A 26,933-nucleotide genomic window follows, 5' to 3' on the forward strand; every position below is an offset into this window, starting at 1 on the left:
TTCACTAAAATGAATGCTAAACACCTAAAATCTAGAACTCTGTAAGTACCATCTTGGAAAGCATCATCAAAGACACTAGATGTCTATCTTCTCATTGTGAGTTCACAGTTCCCTTTTTTAGCTCACAACAACCGTGAATAGGTCTGGATCTGTGATGTGAATGAATTTCCTGGATCAGGATTGCTTTTTTATCAACTACTGTCTTCTTGATTAATATTTTTTACAAGTAAGGTTCTTGACATTTTTTATTGTATGTCTTATAAATCACCTATTATCACTAAATTAAATCTTACTTGACATTTTTATATCTAAAACTCTAAATTGATTACTTAAATTCAAGTAATTGATTATTAAAGAGCAAATATATGGGATCCCTGGGTGGCGCAGAGGTTTGGCGCCTGCCTTTGGCCCAGGGTGCGATCCTGGAGACCCAGGATCGATTCCCACGTCGGGCTCCCAGTGCATGGAGCCTGCTTCTCCCTCTGCCTGTGTCTCTGCCTCTCTTTCTCTCTCTGTGACTATCATAAATAAAAAAAAAAAAAAAAAAAAAAAAGCAAATATATAAATGAATCAAACTGTGTTAAACCACAATCTACATACTCTCCAACTTAAAGTTAAGCTATCATTCTAGGCATAGTTATCATGCATCATTACAGTAGAGGAGAAATACAAACTTAATGGCAGTCACACAATTAAATGGCAAAAGATACTGGATAGTCACCAGAAGTTACATTTATGGAGAACTCAGGTCTTTCAAGTAGGTTAAAATATCACTCACTCAGTATATAATAGACCTGAATAGGATCTGAGAGATAATTTAGTCCAAACCCCTTTTTTTCTGGTTAGAAAAAAGATCTACAGAGGTTAAGCGACTTGTTCTAGGTCCACTGCTTAATAGTGATGGAGCAGAAGCAGCTCCTCAAGCCATTCAAACCTATTCTTTGTCCTATATTGGAATATCCTTCAAAAAAAATTATACTCACATAGTTATACACAACTATGAATATATTTAGCAAAGAAAATGTAAACATTTAATGTGGAGTCCTTTCTCTCCACAAATATGTATATCATATCTACAGATTTATAAATATATATATGTGTGTGTATCCACATCTATCTCTCCCACTTGAAACAAGTTCAATCATGTTTGTTGTCTGATAATGTTCAATTTGTTTAAACCTAACTTTGAAAACGTCCTTAAATTTTCCTTTTGCTAAAAAAAAAAAAAAAAAATTCAAAAATTTTAACTCTTCCAAGTTGTCAGTGGATGATTCTGACTTTACACCATCTCCAATCCCCCATATTCCTTAAAGGATGTTATAAGTAGAGTGTGCAAGGATCATGAAGGAATGTTAGATAAACCTGTCTGATGCAGGGTTTACCTTCTTTTTAACTAGCCCACAAAATTAAGAAGCAATAAGATGAACAAATTTGTTAGAATGCTTACCTACTCTTGCTCTGCACTGCACAATGTACATTTTTGTATCTCTGCTTCAGCTAAAGCCATGTTATTCTGCTTTGTTCTACTTCTTTAAAATTGGTTTCAAAATGAACAAAGAAGTATGGGTTTTATAAAACCATTTAGGTTTTATAAAAGAAGTAAAATTGGTTTCAAAATGAACAAAGTATGGGTTTTATAAGCATCAGATTTACTAAAAAAAAAAAAAAAAAAAAGTCCTGGTGCTTTGACTCCGCCTAAGTTGGGAAGACACTTGAGGCAATTTTGAATCTTTTTTTTTTTCCCCATGATAAAGACGGTTTTGCCTGACCCTCCATGATGAGGCCCAATTTCTTGGCATATATTCAATGTTCAATAAATGTGAGCTTCCATGAAAGATAACAAAAACTACTGCAATGCAGAGAAAGACTTGAATCACTGGAAATTTTATTTGAATACAAGTATCATAGTGGACAGAAAATGAAATCACTTCTGGGCATGTTAAAGACGACATTCTATACTTGTGTCCTCCAAAAGATTAGCATGGTGTCTTAACGTATGGCAGTTGTTCAATAAGTATTGAACGAATGATATATAGGAATGAAGTAATTCTGTTTTGATGTCGTCATGTCATTATGTCAAACAATAGTCACTCAAAGCAGTCCGTTAGGAGTACCTTAATGAATCAGTAATGTTTAATCTGCTAATTTGATTTTATGATCTTAGTTCTATACAATATAAAGAAGTAACTGTGATTGCTGGGCACTTTTTGAGCACAGAAATATGGAAAGTACTTAAGACTCTCATATCTCTAATCCAGAAGAGATAGAAGGTTAGAGAATTATAAAATATTATGGAGATAGCAAATAAAAGACTATTACTAAAAGTAAAACTCACTTTTTCATTGGAATGAACCAAGACCTAACCTACATTTTGGGTTTAAAGTTTACAAACATTTATTCATGTCTAAAGTTAAAAGATCAAAAGAGGAAAAGTTAAGAAGACCAAGGTATACCTAGAATGAAAATTGGAAAGAAGATAAAAATGATTCTGGTAAATACTGGGTCTTAAACATATTTTAAATGGATAAAAATTCATAATTGTTATCTACATTGATTTTTCCAGATAATTATCAGATAAGCAAGTTTACTTTACATATGTAGACAAAAACATGTTGTAACTAAAGTGTTTTTTTCAAACATAATTATTTGAATAACTGTCTCAAACTTACTTTTCACTCTGGGTAGATCTCTAGTCTATACATATGACTGTCACTACTCTGGTTATTATCTTATTTTTCTCATCTCCCTCTCACAGAGACATTTTCTACATTTGCATCCTCAAATTCTTAGGTTTCTACTCCTTAAGCACTCATGATTCCTTCCTGTTAATCAGCTTCATCCAAGTTTATAGGTCCTTTTCACAACTCAAGCAAATCTGAACTCTCTCTAGGTCATTTTTTGCTAAATTGATTAGATTTCTCATCTTTCATCCTCCTGGAACTTCAGAGGGACAGGACCTGGCTGAAAATCACTCTTCCCTATTTTCTTGATGCTTCTCTTAGCTTCTCTGTCCCTTTGATGAACTCTTCTTCCTTCATCTGATTCCTCACTAGAGATCTGTCTCCAAAACAAGACATTGGCATCTTCATTGTGAAGAATGAATAGATCCTATTTTAAATACCAATAGAATGACTTAAAAAAAAAAAAAAAAAAGGCTATCAATACCAAAGGTAGTTGAAGATGTAGAATGACTTGAGCTTCCATGAGTCACTGGTGGGAATATAAAGGAATATATTACTTTGGAAGTGTTGGGTAGTTTCTTTCTTTTTTTAAAAAAAAAGATTTTATTTATTTATTCATAGAGATGCAGAGAGAGAGAGAGAGAGAGAGAGAGAGGCAGAGACACAGGCAGAGGGAGAAGCAGGCTCCATGCAGAGAGCCTGACGTGGGATTCGATCCAGAGTCTCCAGATCACGCCCTGGGCTGCAGGCGGCGCTAAACCGCTGCGCCACCGGGGCTGCCCTGTTGGGTAGTTTCTTATAAAGATAAACACACATCTTCCTTTGACCCAGAAATTCCTCTCCTAGATATTTACCTAAGAGAAATGAAAACATTATGTATAGACAAGTTGCACATGAATGTGCATATCGCCTTCATATAATAGCCCAAACTGGAAACAGTCCAAATGTTCATAGATAACTGAATACCTAAACAAATGTTACATCTACACAATGGAATACTACTTAGCAATGCAACAATATGCAAGAATCTCAGACACTGAATGAAAAAATACTGAAACGAAAGATTACATAGCATACAACTCATAAATGGAGGTCTAGAATTAATCATAGTGACAGACACCAGAAGTGGTTGTTTGGGGGTTGGGAGGAAATACTGAATTTACTCGGGAAGGGGAGGGAAGGGGATGCAAGGCAACTTTCCGGGTAATGGAAATGCTCTGCATTCTGATTTGGGTAGCAGTTACAGGAGTACATGTAATTGTTAAACCCTTTGAACTGTACCCTTCAAATAAGGTGTTTTATTGTATGCGAATAATACCTCAACTAATAAAAATAAACCTCAATAATGGTCCTTAAGCCAATGACTCCCTTTCTGTATTCCCAGTCCTCTTTCATCACTTCCAGTTTTAGACCTCCAAACACCAAAGGACTGCTCCATTCAGTTTCCTCATATCAAACTCCTCTTACGGGCTCCTTTCAAGTATGTTATTTAGCTCAAAGGCATGGCCATTCTTTCCGCCTTCATCTTGTCCTTTAGTTATCTTTATCCTTAGTTAGTGACCACTAAAATTATCCATTATTTCTTCAAAATATATATCAAAATCCCTCCCCTTTAAGATATGCAGGAAAGAGCACTTTAAACATGTAGTGGGAAATTACATCTGATTGGGCACCATTAGCAACACTCCTTATCAGTTCTATGATGCCAGTCAACTCACACTTAACTTTCCTGATTCTTATTTTCCTCATCTGTAAAGTTAGATCATTCAGATGTTGCTGTATTAAGGAACATTGTGAGATAGATGCATAAAAATAAATTGGAAACTATGAAGAATTACATTTTTAATATAACACTTAGGGTTATTGGTACTGATACTTACGCAAAAGCCACCACTAACACCCTGACCCAGGCCCAGAGTTGCTCATGTCTATGCTGCTTCCATACTTAATATATTCTTCCCGATTTGGGGACAGGTGACCAGTTATTTTTATGACAATTTAATGCAATCCCTTTTAAGAAAAATTAGTATAATCTTGAACTTTTATTTATTTATTTATTTTTTTAAACATTTTTTTTTTAATTTTTATTTATTTATGATAGTCACAGAGAGAGAGAGAGGCAGAGACACAGGCAGAGGGAGAAGCAGGCTCCATGCACCGAGAGCCTGATGTGGGATTCGATCCCGGGTCTCCAGGATCGCGCCCTGGGCCAAAGGCAGGCGCTAACCTGCTGTACCACCCAGGGATCCCCAATCTTGAACTTTTAAAGATATACATGAGGCAACATTTCCGAAACTCCAAATTTGTTTCAATGTATTGTCAATCTGGAAGCTTGGATAAAAATACAGGATAGCCAAAGTTATAAATATATTTTTAAAAACCTGGTTGATTTCAGTACGTAAAGAGATTCCAAAGTTTTAATTCAGTAACTATTTTATTTGTGTTCTTGGATTATTTATTTAAAGATTTTATTTATTTATGAAAGACACAGAGAGCACAGCAGAGACACAGGCAGAGTTCTTAGATAACGTTCCTGGATTATTTCTTTTTTCTTTCTTTCTTTCTTTCTTTCTTTCTTTCTTTCTTTCTTTCTTTCTTTCTTTCTTTCTTTCTCTTTCTTTCTTTCTTTCTTTCTTTCTTTCTTGATTTTATTTTTTAAAAGATTTTATTTATTCATGAGAGACAGAGACAGAGACAGAGAGAGAGAGAGAGAGAGAGAGAGAGGCAGAGACACAGGCAGAGGGAGAAGCAGGCTCCATGCAGGGAGCCCGATGTGGGACTTGATCCAGGGTCTCCAGGATCACGCCCTGGGCTGAAGATGGCGCTAAACCGCTGAACCACCCAGGCTGCCCATGTTCTTGGATAACTTCTAAATTTTGCTAGATAGTCTTATATTTACTGGTCTTCTGACTTGACTTGGATAAGTCAGCTTCATTAAAAGCTATAGTGAAAAATTAATATTTTAACCCCACAATGCAATTTACCCAGTAAAAGCTGACAAGAAGATATTTTAATCTCTTGATTTAAAAAAAGTCACTTATTTTTTTCTAATCAATTTTCTTGCTTGCATTTTCCTATCACATATTAGAAAAATTCCTCTAAATGTTCAACTTAAAATTAGTTTTATATTTGCGACAGAAAGTGGAAACTACGAGAGTCAATCCCATGTTTTCTCTCACTTCTAACAGTGATTACACATATAGAACAAAATGGAAAATAGATGCAGAATTGGAGACCAAGACACATTTTGCTAAAAGCTTATGAAATTTTAGCTCAAAGATATTATTTTAAATTCTCTGTATAATTTTGCTTTGTTTCGTCACTATTGTAGCCAATAGCTATATAATCAGAAGATTTTATTTTCTGAAATCAGAGGCAAAAGGCAAAATAACTGATGTTATTTTTACCCATTCTGTATACTATAAGAGATTAATCAATATTAATTTAAGTTTAAAGACTGACCATAACTATGTTTTACAGATTTTGCTTATTCAGCTGGAATCAGTTGTTTAAACACTATATTTTAATAATACCCTCTATTACACTTAGCGAAATGGAACACTTCTAGAGGATAAACCCTGGAGATAAGAATTTACCTTATGAAATTCAGATACTAAGACATAACAAATGTACTTGTTATTACTGATTTTTAAAAATATACCATTAAGAGAATCTAGGGGGAAGAATTTATTAAATCCACCATAATCCACCAGAAATTTTATCAGAATACATGACTAAAATTTGACAAAACTTAGTAAATTAGATTTTTAAAATAGGTATATTAGGTAATTTTAATTGCTTCCATAAACAATAGCCTTTCTTTTTCCAAAATATTAGTAAGTTAGTCATCACTCTCCTAAATATGGTCCCTACTACATTGATGTTAGGCTATGTCATGGGACTCTGCTCTGGCCAAAAGATGTTGGTGGATGAGTATCATGAGCAATGGCTTAAAATGCATTTGTACAAGTAGGGTTGTTCTCTTACACTTCAGCCACTGCTGTGAGAAATACATATCATAGGTACTCTGTTGGGTTTAGAAAAATGAGAGACATGAACAGCGCTGCTCCAACAACCTGTGGACCTGCCCCAACCAACCAGCTCATGCATGGAAGAAAAGTAATGCTTCATAGTAATATGCCACAGAGTTTTGGAATGGCTGTCTATACAGCATTATAGTGTCAACAGATGACTGATTTTTTTTAAAAAAGGAAAAAAGAAAACACCTTGACATTGGGTTTGGGGTGGTACCTTATTTTTCTTAAGGATTAAACTTTAAGTTTGGTGCAGATGATATTGTTTACTTGACTCAGTCCTGGCCATAGCTTTCTTTTCCCTTAGCCATATTCCAATAATTTGGAACATGCTAATCAGTTTTAGTCAATGAGATACAGGCAGAAGTCACAGGGTGGGGCTCCCAGGAAAGCTTTTTAAAAGTGACATAGTAGGGGTGCCTGGGTGGCTTAGTCAGTTAAGTGTCTGGCTTTGGTTCAGGTACAATCCCAGGGTCCTGGGATTGAACTCTGTGTCGGGCTGCATGCTCACGAGGAATTTGCTTCTCCCTCTCCCTCTGCCTCTCCCAGCACCAGGGCTTTCTGTTGCTCACTCTTTCTCTCAAATAAATAAAATCTTTTACAAAAAAAAAAAAAAGTGGCATAGTTGGCTGGTATGCTCTTTTGTTACTTGGCTGGCACCTTTACTTCTTTCCTTCTGACTAGAATAGGGGCATATGCCTGAAGATGCAGCCGACTTCATACAAGCATTAGATAGAAAACCACAACAGAAGGGCAACAAAACAGGAAGAAAGAAGAAAGGAGGAAGAAAGAAGACATCCTCAGAACATTCTGAGCATCTCCACCAGTCTGTCCTGTTTATCCTAGGCTTCCTGTTATACTAGGAAAAGAATTCCATGTTTAAGCTCTCTAGTAAGGCTTACTGTTATTTGCAGCCAAAAGTAACCAATATTTGGAACGATACATAGGTGAGTAGATAGGTGGGTAGGTAGGTAGGTAAACAGATTGACAGAAACAATTTTATTCAAGTTATTTAAAAAAGATCCAGAATTTTATCTAGAAGTAGTATTTGACTCAGTCTAGTATTAGAAATTACGTTGATAAAATGATCATTTTAGCTAAGAATATATAATTACGTTTAAATTAAGTCATAGCTACAGTTTTTATATATTAGGTTTGTTTTTCTATAAGTAGAGGTAAAACAACACAAGTGATATATCAGGTAATTTTTAAACTATATTTTGATAAAATTAATTTTATTTTATAACTTAAAGCTTGGAATTCTTTCCTGCACACTAATAATTTTTCAGATAATCAATGAGAAACATTTTCAAAATTTGCTGGTATTTTTACCCTACTAATCACACGTGGTCTGGGGTTTAACTTTTAAGATAAGCCATGATGCATGATATATTACACTGCAGCTGGATGGTGACCCTCAGCTATGCTACTGCGTAAATGGATAGCAAAATCTCATGGTAAAACATCACCCTGATAAGATTCACTCTTATCCAAGCTATCTTTTTCTATCTGTATTAGATTTTTCTATACAGCAGCAGGTTCTCCATGAAAATGTATCTTTCAATTTTTTACTTTCCTTTGATGCATGTAAGTAAATGTATTCAATGAGATTCAAGTGTGTGGGAAAGTGCTATAAAGTAAAGGAAAATTATGGTACAATGGCTATAACTCATAAAGAGTAATAAGAAAAGAGTGTCTAGAGCGTTTGACTGAAAATAGAAGAGATTATATCCTGGTGAATTGAGTTAATTTCAAATATATTACAGTATGGTTTTCTATCATGTGTACTCTCTCTGACTACATTAATAAATGAAATAGTGATGAATAGTTCTGGGAACTTGTAGTGAAACTTATTAATATTTCAACATTATCACTGAGTATCTATGTCAACACACATCAAAAATGCATGAGAAATGACTACCTATACTCACAAGTTACACCCATTAGGAATATATATGAGAAATATAAATGGTGTACATAAATTTGCAATGTGATTATAGGTAGGAGATATAACAAAAAAAAAAGCTACATAAAGATCTCACATGGAAAAGTCTATTAAACAATTAAAAGCAGATTAATACTTGCAATCAGTTTGGAGTATATATACTATATGACCACATGAAATACCAACATATTTTAAATTATGAATCATCATAAAAATTACTAATGCTAAAAAAATTTAAGCCTAAAAGTAGCAAAAATATGTAGCTACTGTTAAATAGAAGTGGTTCATCAATTCTATCCAAGACATAACTTTGGAATTCTCCAATAACGTTTATTTTAAACTTTCTTTTTTTTTAAATTTTATTTTTATTTTATTTATTTATGATAAGCACACAGTGAGAGAGAGAGAGAGGCAGAGACATAGGTAGAGGGAGAAGCAGGCTCCATGCACTGGGAGCCTGATGTGGGATTCGATCCCGGGTCTCCAGGATCGCGCCCTGGGCCAAAGGCAGGCGCCAAACTGCTGCGCCACCCAGGGATCCCCTAACGTTTATTTTAAAATAAAAAACAAAAAGTCTGGTTTTAAAAAGCCTGATTTCTATTTTTAAATTGATCACCAAGTAGTAAATTCATTAAAATGAGGAATGGTGGTTTAAAAAACAAATCAACACCCAGTTAACCCAATAATTTCCAAGTCGTTAGGAAGGCTAAAATTAATGTTTATATCTATGGTATTCTATGGTATATCAGAAGATGTTCCAGTCAGTTGAGATGGAGGGAGATCAAACTGATTGTTTAGCATTAGGCAGAGATTATAAAATGCCTATCATATAGATGAGAGACATAAATCACTCTCATAACAGCAACACCCGGGTATAGCTTTTATATATGATACCTTCTTTTGTACTTAATGATCAAAAAGACTCATACACAAAAAGTTCTAAGGATAAGCTCTTACTTGGAACAAGAGCTGCACCATTTTTAAGGAAAAGTTCTTAAAGGCTACTAGAAGGTACAGTAAGAATATATTTTTAAAAACTTTCTAGGATAACGGATAGTTTTGAATCACTGGGGGATACAAAACTAGGTTTCAAGAACCCAGGCCGGAAAGAAGTACAAAGTAAACAAATGTTTTGAAAGGGAAAACTGGTTTTGCATTTTTTCATCTGCTTTTTGATTCCTGTTTTGGTTAAGTAACTGTAGATTCCCTTAGAAAAACAGAATTTTTATCATAGCCTAGAGGGAAAAGTATGAGTGGATAAAAAAGGTTCACTCCCACAAGCCCTTCTCCCCGGGGATGGAATGCTGGCATTGAGTCGTTGGTATCTAGGGAGCTCGGTATCTTCTGTAAGATCAAGGAATTTTCACTAATAATGTTCTCTAGCTAGTCAGTGAGTTTGTTTACTCATTCCAGAATATTCTAGCCTTAGAGTCTTTGCACTTGTTATTCCCTTGAATGCTCTTTGTGACCTGACCTCACGCCTCTTTGGGTCCTTCTTTTTTTTTTTTTTTCTTTCTCTTTGGGTGCTTCTTAAAACATAGACTTCTCAGAGAGTTCTTCTCAGAACATCTTAATGAAGTCATGAACCCTCTCTTTCACCTCCACCCAACTTAACACTCACATCCTGTTTCTCCTACCTCCATAGCACTTATCTTTTTCAGAGATATGTGCTTCCTGTCCGTCTCCTCTCATCCCCACCACTTTATATGAATTTGTATCTATCTCCCTATAGATATCTATGTAGCTTTATGCCACAAGCTCCTGTGTACTAACCATGGAAACTGTGGACATCTAGGCAGTACTATTTATATCCACAATGTAAATAGCACCACTTGGGGTTGTAAAGTGCTCAACCTGTGCAACCATGTACAGGTTGCACATGTACATGGTTCCTTGAGACTGGTATTTGCTGTTCCCACTTAAAGTCTATCCACACATCCCACTACCTAGAGAATACATTTATCCTTCCTGATTGGGTCATCAGGTTCCTACCTACCTCCCCAGGCAGCTTCCTCTTCCCTCTCGCTGCTACACTCACCTATGCACCAGTCATTGTGAACTTCTGCACTCCTACTGCACATGAGTTTTCTTATCTATTACAGACTGAGTTATTAGGTGTACCCATTCTGTTCTCTCACTGTAGCCTTTACAATTTGTTTATCTTACTGTGCTTGGCTTCATCTCATATATTTTGATTCTGAGCTCCCTGTGCTAAGGTACTATGAATCATTCATCCTGTAACCTTAGCATGTAACACAGGGTGGAATAAATTAATGAACAACTCACCAAATGAATATATCACTTAATTTGGTACCTCATGAAACAATTCAAATATCAAATTATTGGCTGAACTTGACCACACTTTTCTTAATTAAAGGAGGGATCAGTAGTGTCCCACCCAGACAGATTTATGGGACTGTGTATAGGTGTAATGGTCTCCATCTTGGTGTTGAACACCTAGGGACTGAGTTATTCAGTGATCACTATTTTTTTTTTTTTTTTTTTTTTAGGCTTCAGAGACTGATGGGCTGATGCAGGCTAAGCATACACGTTAGATTTTATCTGTGTTCATTTACCGAAAATCAGCAGCTTTTTCTGAGCTCTCGCAAAAGAAGAGCAACCCAAATACATTTATCTCCCCTGGTGAGGGAATGAACACCTCTCATTTGCCCATCAAGAGAGCCCATTTCGGCCATGACAGTCACTATCAGAGATCTAGAGTTCCACCTATTGATGTGAATCACAGCTGCTTTTTTGGTAGGACATGAAGTGGAGGGATCTGAAGGTGTTCCAAACATGTTAGGCTTATTAAATAAACCTATAACTTCTTTTAATGAGACAAGAATCTGAGAAAGATCTGAGAAGAAAAGCGGAAGTCTTCTGACATGTTGAGCTCTCTCGCTTTTTCTCTGGGTACAATCAGCTTGGTTGGGTTCATTCCATTCAGCAGATGAGGATAGACACATGATCCAAATAGTCTCAGATTTTTTAGTCAAGGGGTACAAAATAAGATGACACAGGACAATTTTAATCCTTGGGCAAATCTGTTCTTTTTATAGATCAACAGAGCAATTCTACAAGGGATGTTCACTTTTTGGATCTGGAAATGTCAGAACCTATGTATATACTAAAACACACTTGAAACCATTTTTTTCCCAAAAATAATTTAAATAAAATAGTATCAGTGAAGTTTATATGAAAAACACTAATATGTTTATATTTTATTTCCTCATACTTCAAGATAATATAGGTGATTTAGAGAAGTGGAATAGCTTTAAAAAAAAAATATCTGAGAAGGCACTTGATAGCATTATTTATAATCATTCTCCCTGTATCAGATTATATTAAAAGTAACAAGTTTAAATAAGAAAATATCTGAAATTATTTCATAAAACTGTGTGATTACTGAGATTCAAGGTTCAAAAAACTTTGCTAATTTAAGATAATTGACAGTTGAGAGATATTAAAGCCACAACACAAAGATGGAAGCTGCCTTCATAAAGGAATACAGGTCAGACAAACTTGGATTTGAATATGAGCTCTGCAAATTACCAGCTGCAGGACCTCTGGGGATAGAATAAACCTCTCTGGGCTTCTGTTTCTTTATCTGCAGGATAAAAACAGGATCACAGGGCAAAGAAAATGAAAACTCTATATGAGTTTTCATAGTATCTGCTGAAAAGTAGGCTGTCAGTTATGCTTCCTTTGTTTATACTTTCCTCTACTATAACTTAAAAGACATTAGTGCAATCATATGGGAGGAGATGAAGAAAAACAGGACGAGTGTTCAAGAAGTTCAGAACAAGACAAAACCAAAACCAAAAAGTACCATTCAATATTTCTGATCCCCCCACCTTTTTTTTTTTTAAAGAAAAAGATTTTTTATTTTTGAGAGAGAGTGAGAGAGCAAGCGAGCATGGGGGCGTGTGTGTGTGTGTGTGTGTGTGTGTGTGTGTGTGGGAGTGAGCAAGCAGGCTCCACATCCAGCGCAGAGCCCGACACAGGGCTGGATCTCAACCCTCATCACGACCTGAGGCGAAACAAAGAGTCGGATGCTAAACTGACTGGGACATCTAGATGCCCCAAGATTTCGGACCCTTTTTTACCATTAAATGTACTTTTCTAAATTAAGAACCATGTTGTTTGAACTAGCAACAAAGTTTGAGATAAGAACAGGAAATCTAACTTCCTACCATAGCTATTTTTTCAAAGAACATTTAGGTGAAAATGTACTAATGATAACACTCTTCATTTCCAAAAATTCAAGTAATTTTTAAGAAGAAGAGACCTTCATGTGAGCAATACACAGTTGACCTTGAACAGCCCAGGGGTTAGGGATGCTGACCTCCCTGTGGAGTCAAAAATCCACATGTAACTTTTGACTCCTTCCAAGCTTAACTGCTAATAGCCTACTGTTGACTGCAAGCCTTATCAATAACACAACCAGCCCATATTTTGCATATGTATAACATACTGTATCCTTGCAATGAAGTATGCTAGAGAAAAGGAAATATTAACAAAATCATGAGGAAGAGAAAATACATTTACAGTATTCTACTGTATTTATTGAAAACAAAGTGCATAGAAGGGGACTTGCACAATCGAACAGGTGTTGTTCAAGGGCCAATTGTAAGAAAAACAGGGGGAGGAAGACAGTGAAGTGTTTTGGTAAGCTTATATGTACTTGACAATGAACCATTTAAAAAGAAAATCCTTTTATCCTTTTATCGAGTAGCAAGTATCAGAGATGCTAGCCAAAGTAAAAAGTTTCTAATGCTACTAATTTTGTTGCTTGCCTTCCCTTTGAGAGTTATAATAAAAATCAGAGAGGATAGACTCCTCAGAGGTGGTGTGAGTTACACAGTAACATGCATGAACCAATTCTCCAAGGACTGACAGGAATAACACAGGTTTATCTCCTTAACATCTCCATCTGCTTCCCTCACCCTCCACCCTGCCCTCCCCACCTTGTTCTTACTGAAAGTATTATACAGGTTTTCCCCACTGTCTGAAAGTAGATCATTCCTATGATATCTTTCCTAAGCCAAAATGGTGTAGAGCGAAGAGGCAATGAACACTAACATATGGAAAAGTTTTTGAGTATTCCCAAACCCCCAAAATAACCTCTCTTAGAACTTTGTGATGCTTTAGGACATGTTGCTGAGGGAAGCACACAATACATTTAGATAAAGCACAGCTGCTCAGAGACACAGCTTAAGGCTCTGATAGCTTGGTGCTGGGACGCTGGGTTTGGTTCCTGGGGAGGGAGTCTGGGGGGCTGTTCTTGCTGCGTGGAGTATGTGCTGCCTCTGTAAGGGTTTGCTGCACAAATATACTGAACACTATTTTTGCTGTTCACTTTTTTTTGTAAAGATGAAAATCCTCTTTGGCTTTCTTTCAGTTAGCAACAATAGGTACTGACATAGGTCTTTTGTAAAAGCAAAGTGGCATAATGGGAACTTCTGAAAGTAGGGGATGCCTGTGTCCAGATCTTTATTCTTTTAGCTTAAGGTTTGCTCCTGGTTACACTGAAATTTCTCTCAGGAGATATTCTCCTTCACTTATACTTTAGTTTGCATAAAGTTGACTATTCTACTCCTGTTAACGAACAAGGAGTATGAATGTTTGGAAAATTAGAGAAAAAGAATAAAAAGGGGAACAGAAATTAGAGGGTCTGGGTAACACAGCCAAACTGTACCTATTTAAAAAAATACGGTTGTTTTGCCTGGGGTGAGAGTTAATTACAATAATTTGCTCTAATCATGTGCCTGTACTTCTCTTTTTCCAAACACTTATTTCATAATTATGTTTGTCAAGTTGTTAAGGGTAATGACCCTATTTTACCATCGGGGGAAAAAAAACAGACCAAAACAAAACAGATGTTCTATGAATTGCTGGAAGTTGGCTTTGTCAGAATTACTGAACACATGGTTTCTGACTCGGACAGTATCTGCACAATTAAAATAAGAAGAGGTCAGAGCCTCTGTGTGGCTTTCACCATTGTGTTTGATTTCACTGATCCTGAGCTGATACATGATAATCAAATGAATTAATGAAAGTGGTTGAAATGATTAGTTCAAGCATAGTTCAGGAGCCTCACTATAATATAAACCTTTACACATCAAAGTGACCTCCGGTTGCTGCTCTAGTTCTTTTTTTTATTTAAAGACAGGAATATGTGAATATCTTGGTTGGGGGAAAGATGCAATTTTGGCTAACAACTTCTGCATTTCAAATCAAGGGGAACATTTGTTAAACTAAAGGATTACAAGTTCATTTTAGAAACAAGTAGAATGCAAGGGTGCCTGGATGGCTCAGTCAGTTAAGTGTCCAACTCTTGATTTCATCTCAAGTCATGATCTCAGGGTCCTGAGATCCAGCGCTGTGGCAGGCTCTATCCTCAGCCCTCTCCCTTTCTCCCTCTACCTCTCCTCTCCAAATAAATAAATCTTAAAAACAAAAAAACAGCAAAATGCATAATATCAGACATTTAGAAAAAAATTATTATATTAATGTTTATGCTATGTAGATATATCAATGTTAATAAAGTCACCTAATTAAAAACCCAAACTATAATGATTATTGCATAAGACAAGACTATGAACCTGAATGAGAAAGAAGACAAAGAGCATCTGTTGGAGATATCTACCATGGGGGTTAGCATCTTGCTGTAAGGATAGGTCAAGGTCAAGGCAGTTTTATCCACATCTAGTGTCAATCTTCCTTAATATCCTCCTCCTTCCTTATTTTCCCCTTTCCCGTCCTGGAGTGACACAGCATTGGTGGCCAATGAATTAAGAGGCCAGCCTCTGAACCCCTCCTAAACCACGACTCCTTTTGCCTTTGATTGGAAAGCCAAATGTGTACTGGTTGCCCAAAGCTTTTTAAATATGCTACCTCTAATAAACAGAAACCTTTGATGTCATTGCCTCATTACTTACAGACAGACTTCTCAATCTAACTCCCTCAAGAAAGTTTTGCAAGTACAGAGAAGAGGTCAACAGGTATCTTTTGAAATCCTTTCATCTTGTATATCCCAAACTGATGTTTTACACTTTTACTATTTAAAGTGTTATCTTATTGATCATAGTAAACTGAACTTTTTGTTTGACAGCTTTTGAGTTAATAGAAGGCATCAAGATCCAAAGGCAAACAGAAAAAGAGAAAACAGAAAATAACCAAGAGCAATATGCATTAAAGAATCAAGGAGAAACTAAGAGAGGAGCAGAAAAGCATGCTTACAACCACATACACAAATATTAACTTTGGGTAAACCTAAGTACAGGTTTTTATTTTTTTAAAGTGTCTAACAAGGATTATATATTTATTTGTCCCAGAGTAAAATTTTCCTCAGTATATTACTCTAAGTTTGAAATACACCCTTATTTAAGAGGTGTCTACAGAGCATTCTTCTTGCTTCAGCTAACAGTATCTTTGCACTTCCTGGTGTTTATATACATACACATACTGCGTCTTGAATGATAGTTAATTAACTATTGATGGGTCCTGGCGTTCTAGGGCTTCCCAGGTGACGGCTGAGTATTCTTTACTAATCGTTTAATGAAAACACTTACATGAATAATGAATCTGGCATTTCCCTAGATACACAGGCAACTTTTGTAATAGTAATAAAAGCAGGCATATGCAGTTATACAAGATACTCTGGCTTAAATATGTTTTCACAAAGCGAGCCAGAGAGGTTAGGCTGAAAATGAAGCTCCACTTCTTAAGGCTGCTGTTAAATGTCTCACGTTAAAATACACTGTATGTTATAAGCACATAATATTAAAAGCAAAAAAAAAAATAGTTATGTTTAAAAAGTTAATACAATTATTTGTTACCTAAGTCCCATATAAACATAATTTAGATTTTCAGAATCATGGTTCCAAACTTTAAATTTTCAAGCAAAAGAAACACACCCATCTCTGTAAACACACACACACACACAATATACATGTATTATAATGATACAGGAAAACAATACAACTAAAATGTTCCTGAAACCTATTATTCATCTTAGAATTAAAACTTGTCATCATTTAGTCTAATTTTAAAGATGGATCTTAGGATTTAGGTCACACAAGACCATACTAACGGTGCTAATCACTGAATAAACAATGAAGTGACTCAGCCTGACACCATTTAAAATGATTTCAGCAACCCCTTTGATTCAATCCCTATCCTGGCTCTAATGAACACCTGCTTTGGAGAAACTAAGCAACTACAACAGTTATTTGAACAAAGGAGTGAAAAAATGCATTTTATAGGTGCTGAAGAGAAAGAATATCATTGGAAACAAACATGACAGGTACTCTTAGAAAAAGATCTGTGTTTCGGAGTCAGAAGTCCAAAACTTTGTCTTGCTACTACTTATTATATGAGTTTGGAGGAGTCCTTTAACTTCTCTGATTCTGAGTGTCTTCCTTTGTGCAATGAGAATAACAATTTTTGCAACACTGTAATTTCCTGGTTGTCATAAACTATACACCACTACTATAATTACAATACTAATTCCGTAGTTAAATGAAGCCTTCTATGTGCCAAAACCTTGTGACTTGTTCATCTTATAACTGTATTTTATCCTCATAACAGTGCTATATGGTAAGTATTCTGATTTTCTTATACAGATGAAGAAACATCTCAGAGTGGTTAAATAACTTGGCCAAAAACATAATCACTAAGAGCTTAACTGTGAATTTGAATTCAGATCTTTCTGACTCTAAATTTCATTTTAGATTCATTTCATCCTAATACATCATATATATTTGTATGTGTGCACAAACATATATAAATATATAATATGTATTACTTAAAGAACATAGAAACGTATTATTCATTTTACACACCCACATACATACATATGCTTTAAATTCTAAAATGCTATACTAATGTGCGTGTGTGTTTTTTTAAAGATTTCAAAGATTGATGCACGGAGCAGAATCAGTACGTAGTCAGTATCTGGGAAAAGGAATTAAAATATGGAAAGTGACTAAGATCATTCTGAGTGGACTGCTAACTCATGTGTCAGCAATAGCAGTGGCTATTTAAATCCTACGCTTACGTAAGATTGTGTTATTAAAAATTATTCCAAAGAAAAAACATACAAGGACTAGACATAGGTTCAATTCTTAGATAAAGAATCGATAATGATGGAAAAGCAACTATCTTTGATGAACAAGGATGAAATCTAACTTTATGGTCCAGATTAAAGGAGACAGAAAAGATCTCTTTAAAAATGACATATGATTCTAATTTTTCAAAGTGGTGACACATCATCTTCCAAATTCGAAATTTCAAAAAAGCTGTTCAGTACTTTCCTATCAAAACAAGATTATAATACTTGGCATATTTTATTTCTCTTGACTGTTGTATATGGATAACAACAATGATGACAATAATTGGATGGTGACATTAAAAAAACCAATTTTTTTTTCAGAGTTAAGGAGACGAGATGGGAGGTATCAGGAAAGATGCATAGAAGCCTCATTTCTAATAAAAGCACAAATTTTCAACTGAGTAAAATGCTTCATGCCTTCCCCTAATCTGCTCCCAAAGAACATAAGCCTGGATGGAAGGATGCTGACGCGTGTGCCCGTTCAGAGCTAGAATGACAAGTCTTGGGAACAGGAGGTACTGCTGCTTCCATTACCCACTGATCACTTGGCGAGTCTTATTTCATCCTGAGAACATGGTACTTACTCTTGTACTGCTCTGGCTATGGAAAGGGCCGTAGATCCAGTCTCATTAACGCTATCTAAGGTCACATTTGGCAGGTCATCATCGTCACTGTCACTTTTACTTTGTCTGGGAGATAGGCCTCGGGGGTCCATTTGTGCTGGGAAAAAAAGGCATATATAATGAATTAAAATTAGTGTGCAGAAAGTTAACCTTGTCCTGGACCAACATCAAGCACGGCATCTCTCTTCTGTGCCTATCACGATGCACATGGAATTCTCCAGAAATCCCAGGAATTAGTGAAAGTGGTGCATTTTATGTACTGAGCATTTATTGACTTTTCCCTTGTTCATTTGATTTGCAGAACCTCCATAGCTCTCAACAGTTTCAGGGGATGATTACAGAATCGAAACTATAAAATCCACAATATTACCAACTCCTGAGTGGTCAGAAGCTGATTAAGTAGGCTCATGAGTTACTGTGCAATCCCCTGGCTCTTCCTTCTTGCTTCTGCCGCCAGAGTTCTGGCCATTTCACTGCTTGTTAGCACATTCCCTGGAAGGTGGAGAGCCAAGGGAGGGGAGATTATATCTGCCTATAGCTCTCTTAATAAGCTTAAAGAAGAACCGGGTTTACAAGGCTAACATAAAGTTTTAGGTATTTTTCATACTTCAGCGAATACTGCCTCACAGTTCATTACTGTTCTAAGTGGAGATCTGAGTGCACAAAAATGACAAAAGTAGCAGCATTTTAAATATATGTTTTATGTGGTAGAAAGTGTTCAACTCCATTCTGATTTCATTTTTCAGAAAGGCATTTCCAGATATGATTCTTCTCCCACTGTGAATCTGCCAACAAAGCAAGAAATAGCCTGATGTTCTGTGATCCCTGTTGACTAGGACCATCAGATCCTTTCAGATGAAAAGATTACCATCAACATTTAATATGTGAACACATATTTTAAAAATTTAGATTTCATTTCCACTTCCTCCTCTCTATGAAGTTTTAGTATCCACCACCATCTAGGGCTTCCATGAGGCCTCACCTCAAGCACAAAATAAGCACATCTTCTAAATTAAAAGTATTGCACTAGCTATGCAATTGCATTATACAAATATATGACTTTAGCCCCAGCCAGCTGCAGCCCAATAGTTGCTCCACAAACCTGCCTACAAGAGATTTCTAAAACCACCACTGTGTGCAAAGGAAAGCAAAATGCACTTAAAATCATGGTTACAATGACAGCTGGGTACGTTTATAATTTTTTTTCTCAAATCATTATTTTGTTACTGTAAATTGTACATTAAGCAGAACCACTGGGAAATGTTGATATTTCACCTTTTTTTTTTACCCACAAAAAGACAACTTCTCATGATTCTACCTAATACTTACAATATGAGTTAGAAAAAGCTAGAGTTCCATCATACGTCTAACTAAATGTGGTTAGGAAAGAACTTCTATCTGTTGAACCTACTGCCCTAGTGTATTTGACATACATTCTGCCTGTAAATATACACATACCAAAATGTATTTTTGAACCAAGGAATGCTTCGTAAATGTTAGCTGAAAAAGAAAATCACTCAAATAATCTAAAGCAGCGGTCTTCAACCAAGGACAAAATTGTCCTCTTTCCCTCAAGATACATTTCACAATGTCTGGCTTGTTACGATCTGATTTGTCATGACTCAAGGAGAAAGGGATGTTCCTGGCACCTAGTAGGCAAAAGTCAAAGATGGTGCTAGATATCTTAAAATACACGGGGTAGTCAGTAACTCATGACAGAGAATTATCTAGTCTGAAATGCTGACAACATCCAAGTTGAGAAACTGTGATCTAGAGATTTAAGAGTCTAGGCGTATTAAAGTGTCACATCTTATGATTTTCAGTTGTATAACTATGTTGCAGTTTCAAAGACACTAGCCAGTTGAGATTGAAAGTCAACTATGTGCTGAATTATCCATATTTTCTGGCCCTGTCCTCAAATACAACAGGTCACCATCGTATGACTCAGCACTCACTTCTCCAAAACGCAGCATTCACTTTCTCAAATGCCAGGAATCATGCAGTTGACACTCATTGAAAGTTTTTAAATGTTTTCTTCGTATGACACAAAACACTGTTTATTTTCCATCTGATCTCTAAAGATGTTGGAGAAACACTGTGTAGAGGAACGTAACCCATTCCAGAAGCATCTGATAACAGAGAACTATTGAAGCGCTCATTCACTCCAAAAGCACTGGAAGCATCCAATCACTTAAGATTTATTTTGACTCCAGGCAACAGAAACTGACTCAGGCCAACTTATATTAAACAGAATGTGTTGGAAAGATACTGAGCAGCTCGCAGAGTGGAAGGTAAAGATGAGAAACTATCACTCAAGTAGCACAGCACATAGGAATGATACAGGCATTTCAACCAGGAATTCATAGATAGCTTCTGTTTGGGCAACCCTATTGTAGAATGATTCATTTGACAGTCGTTCATGACTACTCAAATTCTGCCAAGAAAATGAGTATCAGATCTATCTAGGCTTCCAAATCACATATTGTGTGGTGTTACATATGCCTGTAAATGTCAGCAACTTAACATTTAAAGTTGTTGAAACATCATGCACTAGGACTCCTTTGCCAAGATACCAAATTAACAAACAGCTAAAGAACAGAGACTATCCCGGTGGTCTCATTTTGTCCAAGAGAACTAGAGCTTTCATGGGTAAGTAATACAACCCAGGGAAGACACAGGCAGTTAACCAATAAGCAATCTGGCTCCGAGAGCTGAAGTCTAATTGTAATAATGATTCCAAATAACTGGTGAGAGAGTTGATCATCTAAACTGTGTTATGTTTATATCTTAATGAAAGTTTAAAATATGTTAAATATGCTATCTTTTTTGATGTACTTTTCAGGAATATCATAATTGAGGATTTCTTTCCAATATTTTCAATAAATATTATGAAATACATCTGCTACCATCATGCTGGGAAACTCTTTTTACCCATACCTTCAGCCAAGCTGAGGAAGTAATTAGAAAGGCTTTTTAAAATCTGCATTGCTGATTAGGTCAGATGATTAGCTTATCTACATACTTGCATAATTCTACTCTATTTTTATTAAATGTGGGATAGGAACACCTACCCTAGTTAACCTCCATTAGTCTTTGAGTTCCTTAGTCATTTCAGAAGCACTGATTCTCTGGGGAGCGCCCATTCAGAGAAAATGGAAAAGTTACCCAGACACCAGAACTAAAACCATTCTCTTACTTCCCTAAGTAAGACCGAAGCAAGTCAAGTAGAAGCATCTGAAAACAATCTACATTTGAGACTTTGTACCCTGGGAGTGAGATAGCTTTGGGTATCCCAGCTCATTGCTGGGTGTCACTCCTCTGTGTTGGAGGTAGAGGGAAATACTGTGTGAGTTTCATTCCGTGTAACAGAATCCTTGGGAAGATAAATACAGAGCCCTAACGCCTGCAGTTGAACATATTTATGGTAATTTTCAAATATGTACCTACAATAAACTGTTCCTGCAAAGACACTCACAATGCATCATGTCTCCATATATCCACGTCCTTGTGTGGCTGCGTCCCATGATGACCCCAGACCTGGCTAGATGACTTGACGTGGCCAGTGGAATTTCAGCGAACACAAAGCAAAAGCTTGAATAGCACTCGCAATATTGGGTTTCCCCTCCATTGGTTACTGTTTTTAGAAACTCACCACCATGTGAAGGAACCCAAGAAAGCCTAAAATACACGCTGCTCAGTTGGCAGCCCACCCCAACTGAGGTAAGTGACTCATTTTAGAATGACCGGTCGCTTTACAGCCACCAGATGATTGTAGCCGTATGAGTGACCACAGTGAGACCAGCATGAGAACTGCTTGGCTAAACCCATCCCAAATCTTTGACTCACAGAATTGTCAGCCAATAAAATAATTCCTGTATCAACCTACTAGATTTGGGAATGATTTGTTCTTCAGCAATACAAAATCAATGCACCAAAAATCGATGCACTCTCCTAGATCTTTCCAGAGATTTCGGGCAATGATGTGGAAAACTGCTACAATTATTGTCAGCCTATCACGTTCCTCTCTATTCTCCTCCCAAGAGGCAACCTGGCCTTAAGTAGCATAAATTTCAGTGGGCTATTAATACAAATATGGAAAATAAAAATCATAGATTACATTCTGTATTATTTACTTCTCAATCCAAAATACTCAAAATGTATTTACAGTTATTTCGACTTTATAGGCATCTTTCTTTGACCCTCGCCAGCCTCAGGCAGGCTTCTACCGGAACGGGCCATCAGTTGATATCATGCGTTGGGTGAACGAAGCTTTTCTCCCCCTTTTCTCAAGCTCATAGTTGATAGGAGGCCCATATGGGTGGATCCTCCACTCAAAGCTAGATTTCGTATGTTTGCCTCAACTCACAAGGCATTTCAACTCTACTTTCCCTCCCGTTAACAGCAGACTGACGCAGACACGCGGCAACAATGTCCATCCTTACGTCTCCCACCTCAGCCTAGGTGGTGTCAAACTTTAATTAAAGGCTCAATCTTATATAGAAATAAATTGGCCCATTCAGTGATTCTTCGAGGACAAGAAGTCCTTCCATATGTCACCATATGAAATGCAAAGAATATGACAATCTGTGGACATACACTGAGGCTGTCAAGACTAACAGGTCCCTACCAGAGTGATGCACAGAAGGATCCGAGCAATCCCTTTCACCTTGGCCCATCGGGGCCGCACAGGAGAGGGGTGTCTGTAGCCGGAAGGGCAGGAGGCAGAGGCAGCGGGGCGGCCAGCCTTTCTTTCCTCCTCCCTCAGCCTGACAGACTGCCTGCTACCTTCAGATGCCCTACCAAGGCTGAAGCAGGTCCCAGCCAGAGAAACCCCGGCTCTCATGTGAGCGCCTGCTTGCTTCTAGAAAGCAGTGGGAGAAAGGGAGAGGGGGGCAGGGGAAAATGTGCAGGGGGACTGTGCATAGCATTATAGAAGAGTCCTCTACCACATTCTATACAGGAATTGCTCTAAAAAGGATGGCCCTGGTGTTTCTTTAGGATAAAAACAGAGGTCTGGCTTCCAAGAACATGGGTGGGACCTCTGGCCATCTGGCACCTGCAGCCATCTGACTTTGGGCAATGGATTTCCCACCGCTCCTCCTCCGTTTCTTCCTTGCCATCGCTGTTCTGAGGAGTAAATGAGATGATGCCCTCAAAGCGCTCATCACCCCGCCTGGCACTGCACAGCACATCCCCATTCTGCTTCACCCCGCAGTAAATCCAGTGCTTCTCCAACCATCCCTTATGTGACACTACGGCGAAATCCCTTCCCGTCTCCTGGGCTGTTCAAATTAGGCAGTTTTCGTTTTAAATGTACCTAAACTGAAAATACCATCACAGAGGCAGAATATATATTGGATAATATATAAAACCACTACTCCTCTTGATCCAAACATTCACTTATATATTCAGCCAACAGATATTTATTGGACACCTATGAGGAATCAAGCAGTCTTCTGGGTGCTGTGGAGAGAGCAGTGAACAGGGCAGATAAAAATTCATGCTTTCACTCTGGGAGAGGAGACAAGACAATAAAAGATAAATAAGAAAAACATACACTCAGTCAGATAATGATAAGTGCCATGGAGAAAAATAAAGTGGGGAAGTGCCGTGGAGAAAAAGAGAGGCTAGAGGCAGCCGAGGGGAAGGTAGACCATCCTGGCCTCATGGAGAAAATGAGAGGTGAGCGAGGACCTGAAGGGGGCAAGAAGCTGGTGGAGGGGGGCATGGTGGGGGGAGGGGCTGGCAGAAACAGACTGGAGACCAGGGTTGGGGGGGTGGGGGGTGTTTGCCAGGCAGGGCAAACAACTGGTGTAATAAATAACCCTAAGGTGGGAAAGGGTGTTAGGTGTCTAAGGACCTATAAGGAGGCTATTCCGTGGCTGGAGCTGAAAAGGGACAGCGAAGTGGATGAGGACAGAGGAAGGTGTACACGCATGTAAAGATGCTGAATGTTGCTCTGAGTGGGAAGGGAAGCCATCTGATAAGAATCAGCCGGGCCACTGAGCCTGAAGCGCGGGAGGAGAGCCAGCTAGATGTACATGCGTAAGAATCATCAGTCACATTAATATTCTCTGAAAATCTCATGAGCTTTTTTTTCTCGTTGGCCACCTCATGCTGGCTGCACATAAAGCAATCAATTAAAATTCAGGACGTTATTACCCGAAGGCCTATGAAGTCTGTTCTTCATAATACAGTCATACAACTGATATCCTGCCCTCCTTTGCTTTCAGAATATCAATTGTTCAAATAGATGCCTGATTTCTCAAGCCTATCAAGATCTACGATGAGAGAAAAATTCAGTAGTAAATAAAGTTTAACTCAGAGTGGTAAACTCAAGATGAGAACCAGCTCTCCGGGGTCCCACGCTACTTACTGAAGTTTCAACTAAAATCTATTTCTTGCCTTCTTTACTTTTGTGTTACTGCTAACGAAACTGCACGCCTTTACACGGTGGCAACTGTGTCTGTCTACATAATCCCAAATGAAGATTTAAAAATGTAATCAATTATGTAAATCTTGGAATGTTGGTACTGTGTAGTTATAATATGCCATTTATTCATTTTTTCCCCAATTCCTATCTGCACACTTGACAGTGTAATGGCTTCTGCTCCCATTATATTAAAAAATAACCTCATAATGTTCTTATAATTCTCTAGTGCAAGCACCATATCTCAGTTATAATGCCACTGGACCTCTCCACCGCTTTCAAGACTGCTGATTATCTCCCTTCATTTTCACTGCCAGCCTCTTAAAAATCTCTCCTCCCTTGGTTTCTGGATGGGCACATTAAGGCCTTGAACCTTGTCACTGCTTTTTTTTTTTTTTGTAAATAAAGTTTTATTTGCCCATGCTCATTTATTGTATCTCTGGCTCCTTTAGTGCTACGGTGGCAGAGTTGAGTAACTGTCACAGACTCTTATTTGGCTCACTGAAAGAATCATTTGGCCCTCTAGAGAAAGCATCTACTGACTCTATTTCACACGAATTTTCTTGGGTCAGTCAGTCCTGCCCTCTCTCCTTCCCCTACATCCTTCCCTCCCTCCCATCCCCCCCTTTACCTCTCTTTTCATCTCCTCTTTCTGCATACATCTAAAGTTTCCTTTTCCCCTTAAGCTTCCACTACCTACCCTCTTCTGCCTCTCTTTAATCAATCCCACACAATCCTACAAGTGCTACAATCTCAGTGACTATCTCAGAGAAAATGAATACCAAATTCGTGGTCCCAGCTCTGATCTCTCCCCTAAACTCCAATTTCCTATTTCTGGCACCTTGTCCCCCCTGAATGTTCCAAAGTCATTTCCACTAAGTGCTATTCTTCTGTAGAGCCTTGATTTTATCCATAATTTCCCAGGTCATTGAGATTCAAAACTCTCATTCATTTCACTTGTACTCCTGAAATGAGTACAAATTGGCAACTAATTGCTATTGCTTTTACCCCATAATTTTTCTGGAACTCTTTCCTTTCATACTACTTCTCAGTGAACTTCCTCAAGGTACTGCCGCATACATTCGTCTCATATAGCACTTCCCTAGGAGTTGAATGAATGCAGGACTTCCCTCAAAAGATTCTTTATTTAAAAGGAATTTTGCCCACCACCTAACAAATAGGGTTCAACAGCCATCTCCAATTATTCCACAATCATTTTTTATTTGGAACTCCGATGAGACTTACCCTCAAGCTCCTTCCTTAATCCAGGTGTATCTGGCTATTTCCTTCTACCCACAATTTAGCCAACAAAAATCTACTCTTCTTACAGAATGATACCTTCTTTCATGAATTCCTTTCATTTTCTAACAAAACACAATCTCTCCTTTTGTCTACTCCTTGAGAGGAGAGCAATATCAATTAGACTCTCGCACACAGTAAAATATAATATTGGCTAATGAAGATGATGGTAATAATCGCAAGTCTCTGTTTGAAATGGTCACAGTGGTTCTCAGGAGGCAAAAGATTCCATAATATAACGATGAAAGTGTCTAGTTCACTTTTTATTTTAAAAATCACATTCTGGCTTATATTCTAATATTAACATTGTGGGAGGAGGGAGTCACAATCATTAAATTTCTATTACTTGGGAAAGTCTTAGATAATTATATTGTGGGTCTGATTAGGTCAGTGAATGACAGAATAAAAATGTTCATAATTTTTATTCACTTTTTAGCTAAATTACATTTAACAGGCTTTTCTTTCCTTCTAGGAAAATATTTTAAATAGTTCAACAGACCTATCATCTCTATAATATGAGTTACTGCTTGGAAACTTCAGTGAAGGAATTCAGTCACTTAAAATACAGTTTTAAAATTAATGTTTGCTGAGATTATCGCAACAGCAACTAAGGTTTCAATTTTCTAAAGAATCATGGCTAAAACTACTTTTTTTTTTTTTTTTAGTTGTGTAAAAAGAAAATGAACACAGATTTACAATTGTCTTGTGTTCATTGGAAGCATGTCTAAGGACACAAAAGGCTTTTGTGATTAAAGAGTTCATAAAATTTTCCATTAATAAGTGGGCTTTTACACTATGCTTGGTAA

At 37.2% G+C, this 26,933-nt stretch overlaps 1 protein-coding gene across 17 annotated transcripts in view; it reads right to left on the reverse strand.

The window, feature by feature from the left end:
* KLF12 (KLF transcription factor 12) overlaps positions 1-26,933 on the reverse strand; it is a 590,647-nt gene that overhangs the window by 101,839 nt on the left and 461,875 nt on the right. For all 17 annotated transcript variants that reach the window (XR_007404879.1, XR_007404880.1, XM_025441137.3 and 14 more), the window contains one exon: positions 18,360-18,495. Coding sequence is in view for 15 of the 17 variants with exons in the window: in XM_025441137.3 (XP_025296922.1) it covers positions 18,360-18,495 (136 nt within the window). In the remaining 2 variants the exon portion in view is untranslated. The remainder of the gene's footprint in view (positions 1-18,359; positions 18,496-26,933) is intronic.

The sequence above is a fragment of the Canis lupus genome, chromosome 22, assembly GCF_003254725.2.
Source record: "Canis lupus dingo isolate Sandy chromosome 22, ASM325472v2, whole genome shotgun sequence".
Lineage (NCBI taxonomy): Eukaryota > Metazoa > Chordata > Mammalia > Carnivora > Canidae > Canis > Canis lupus.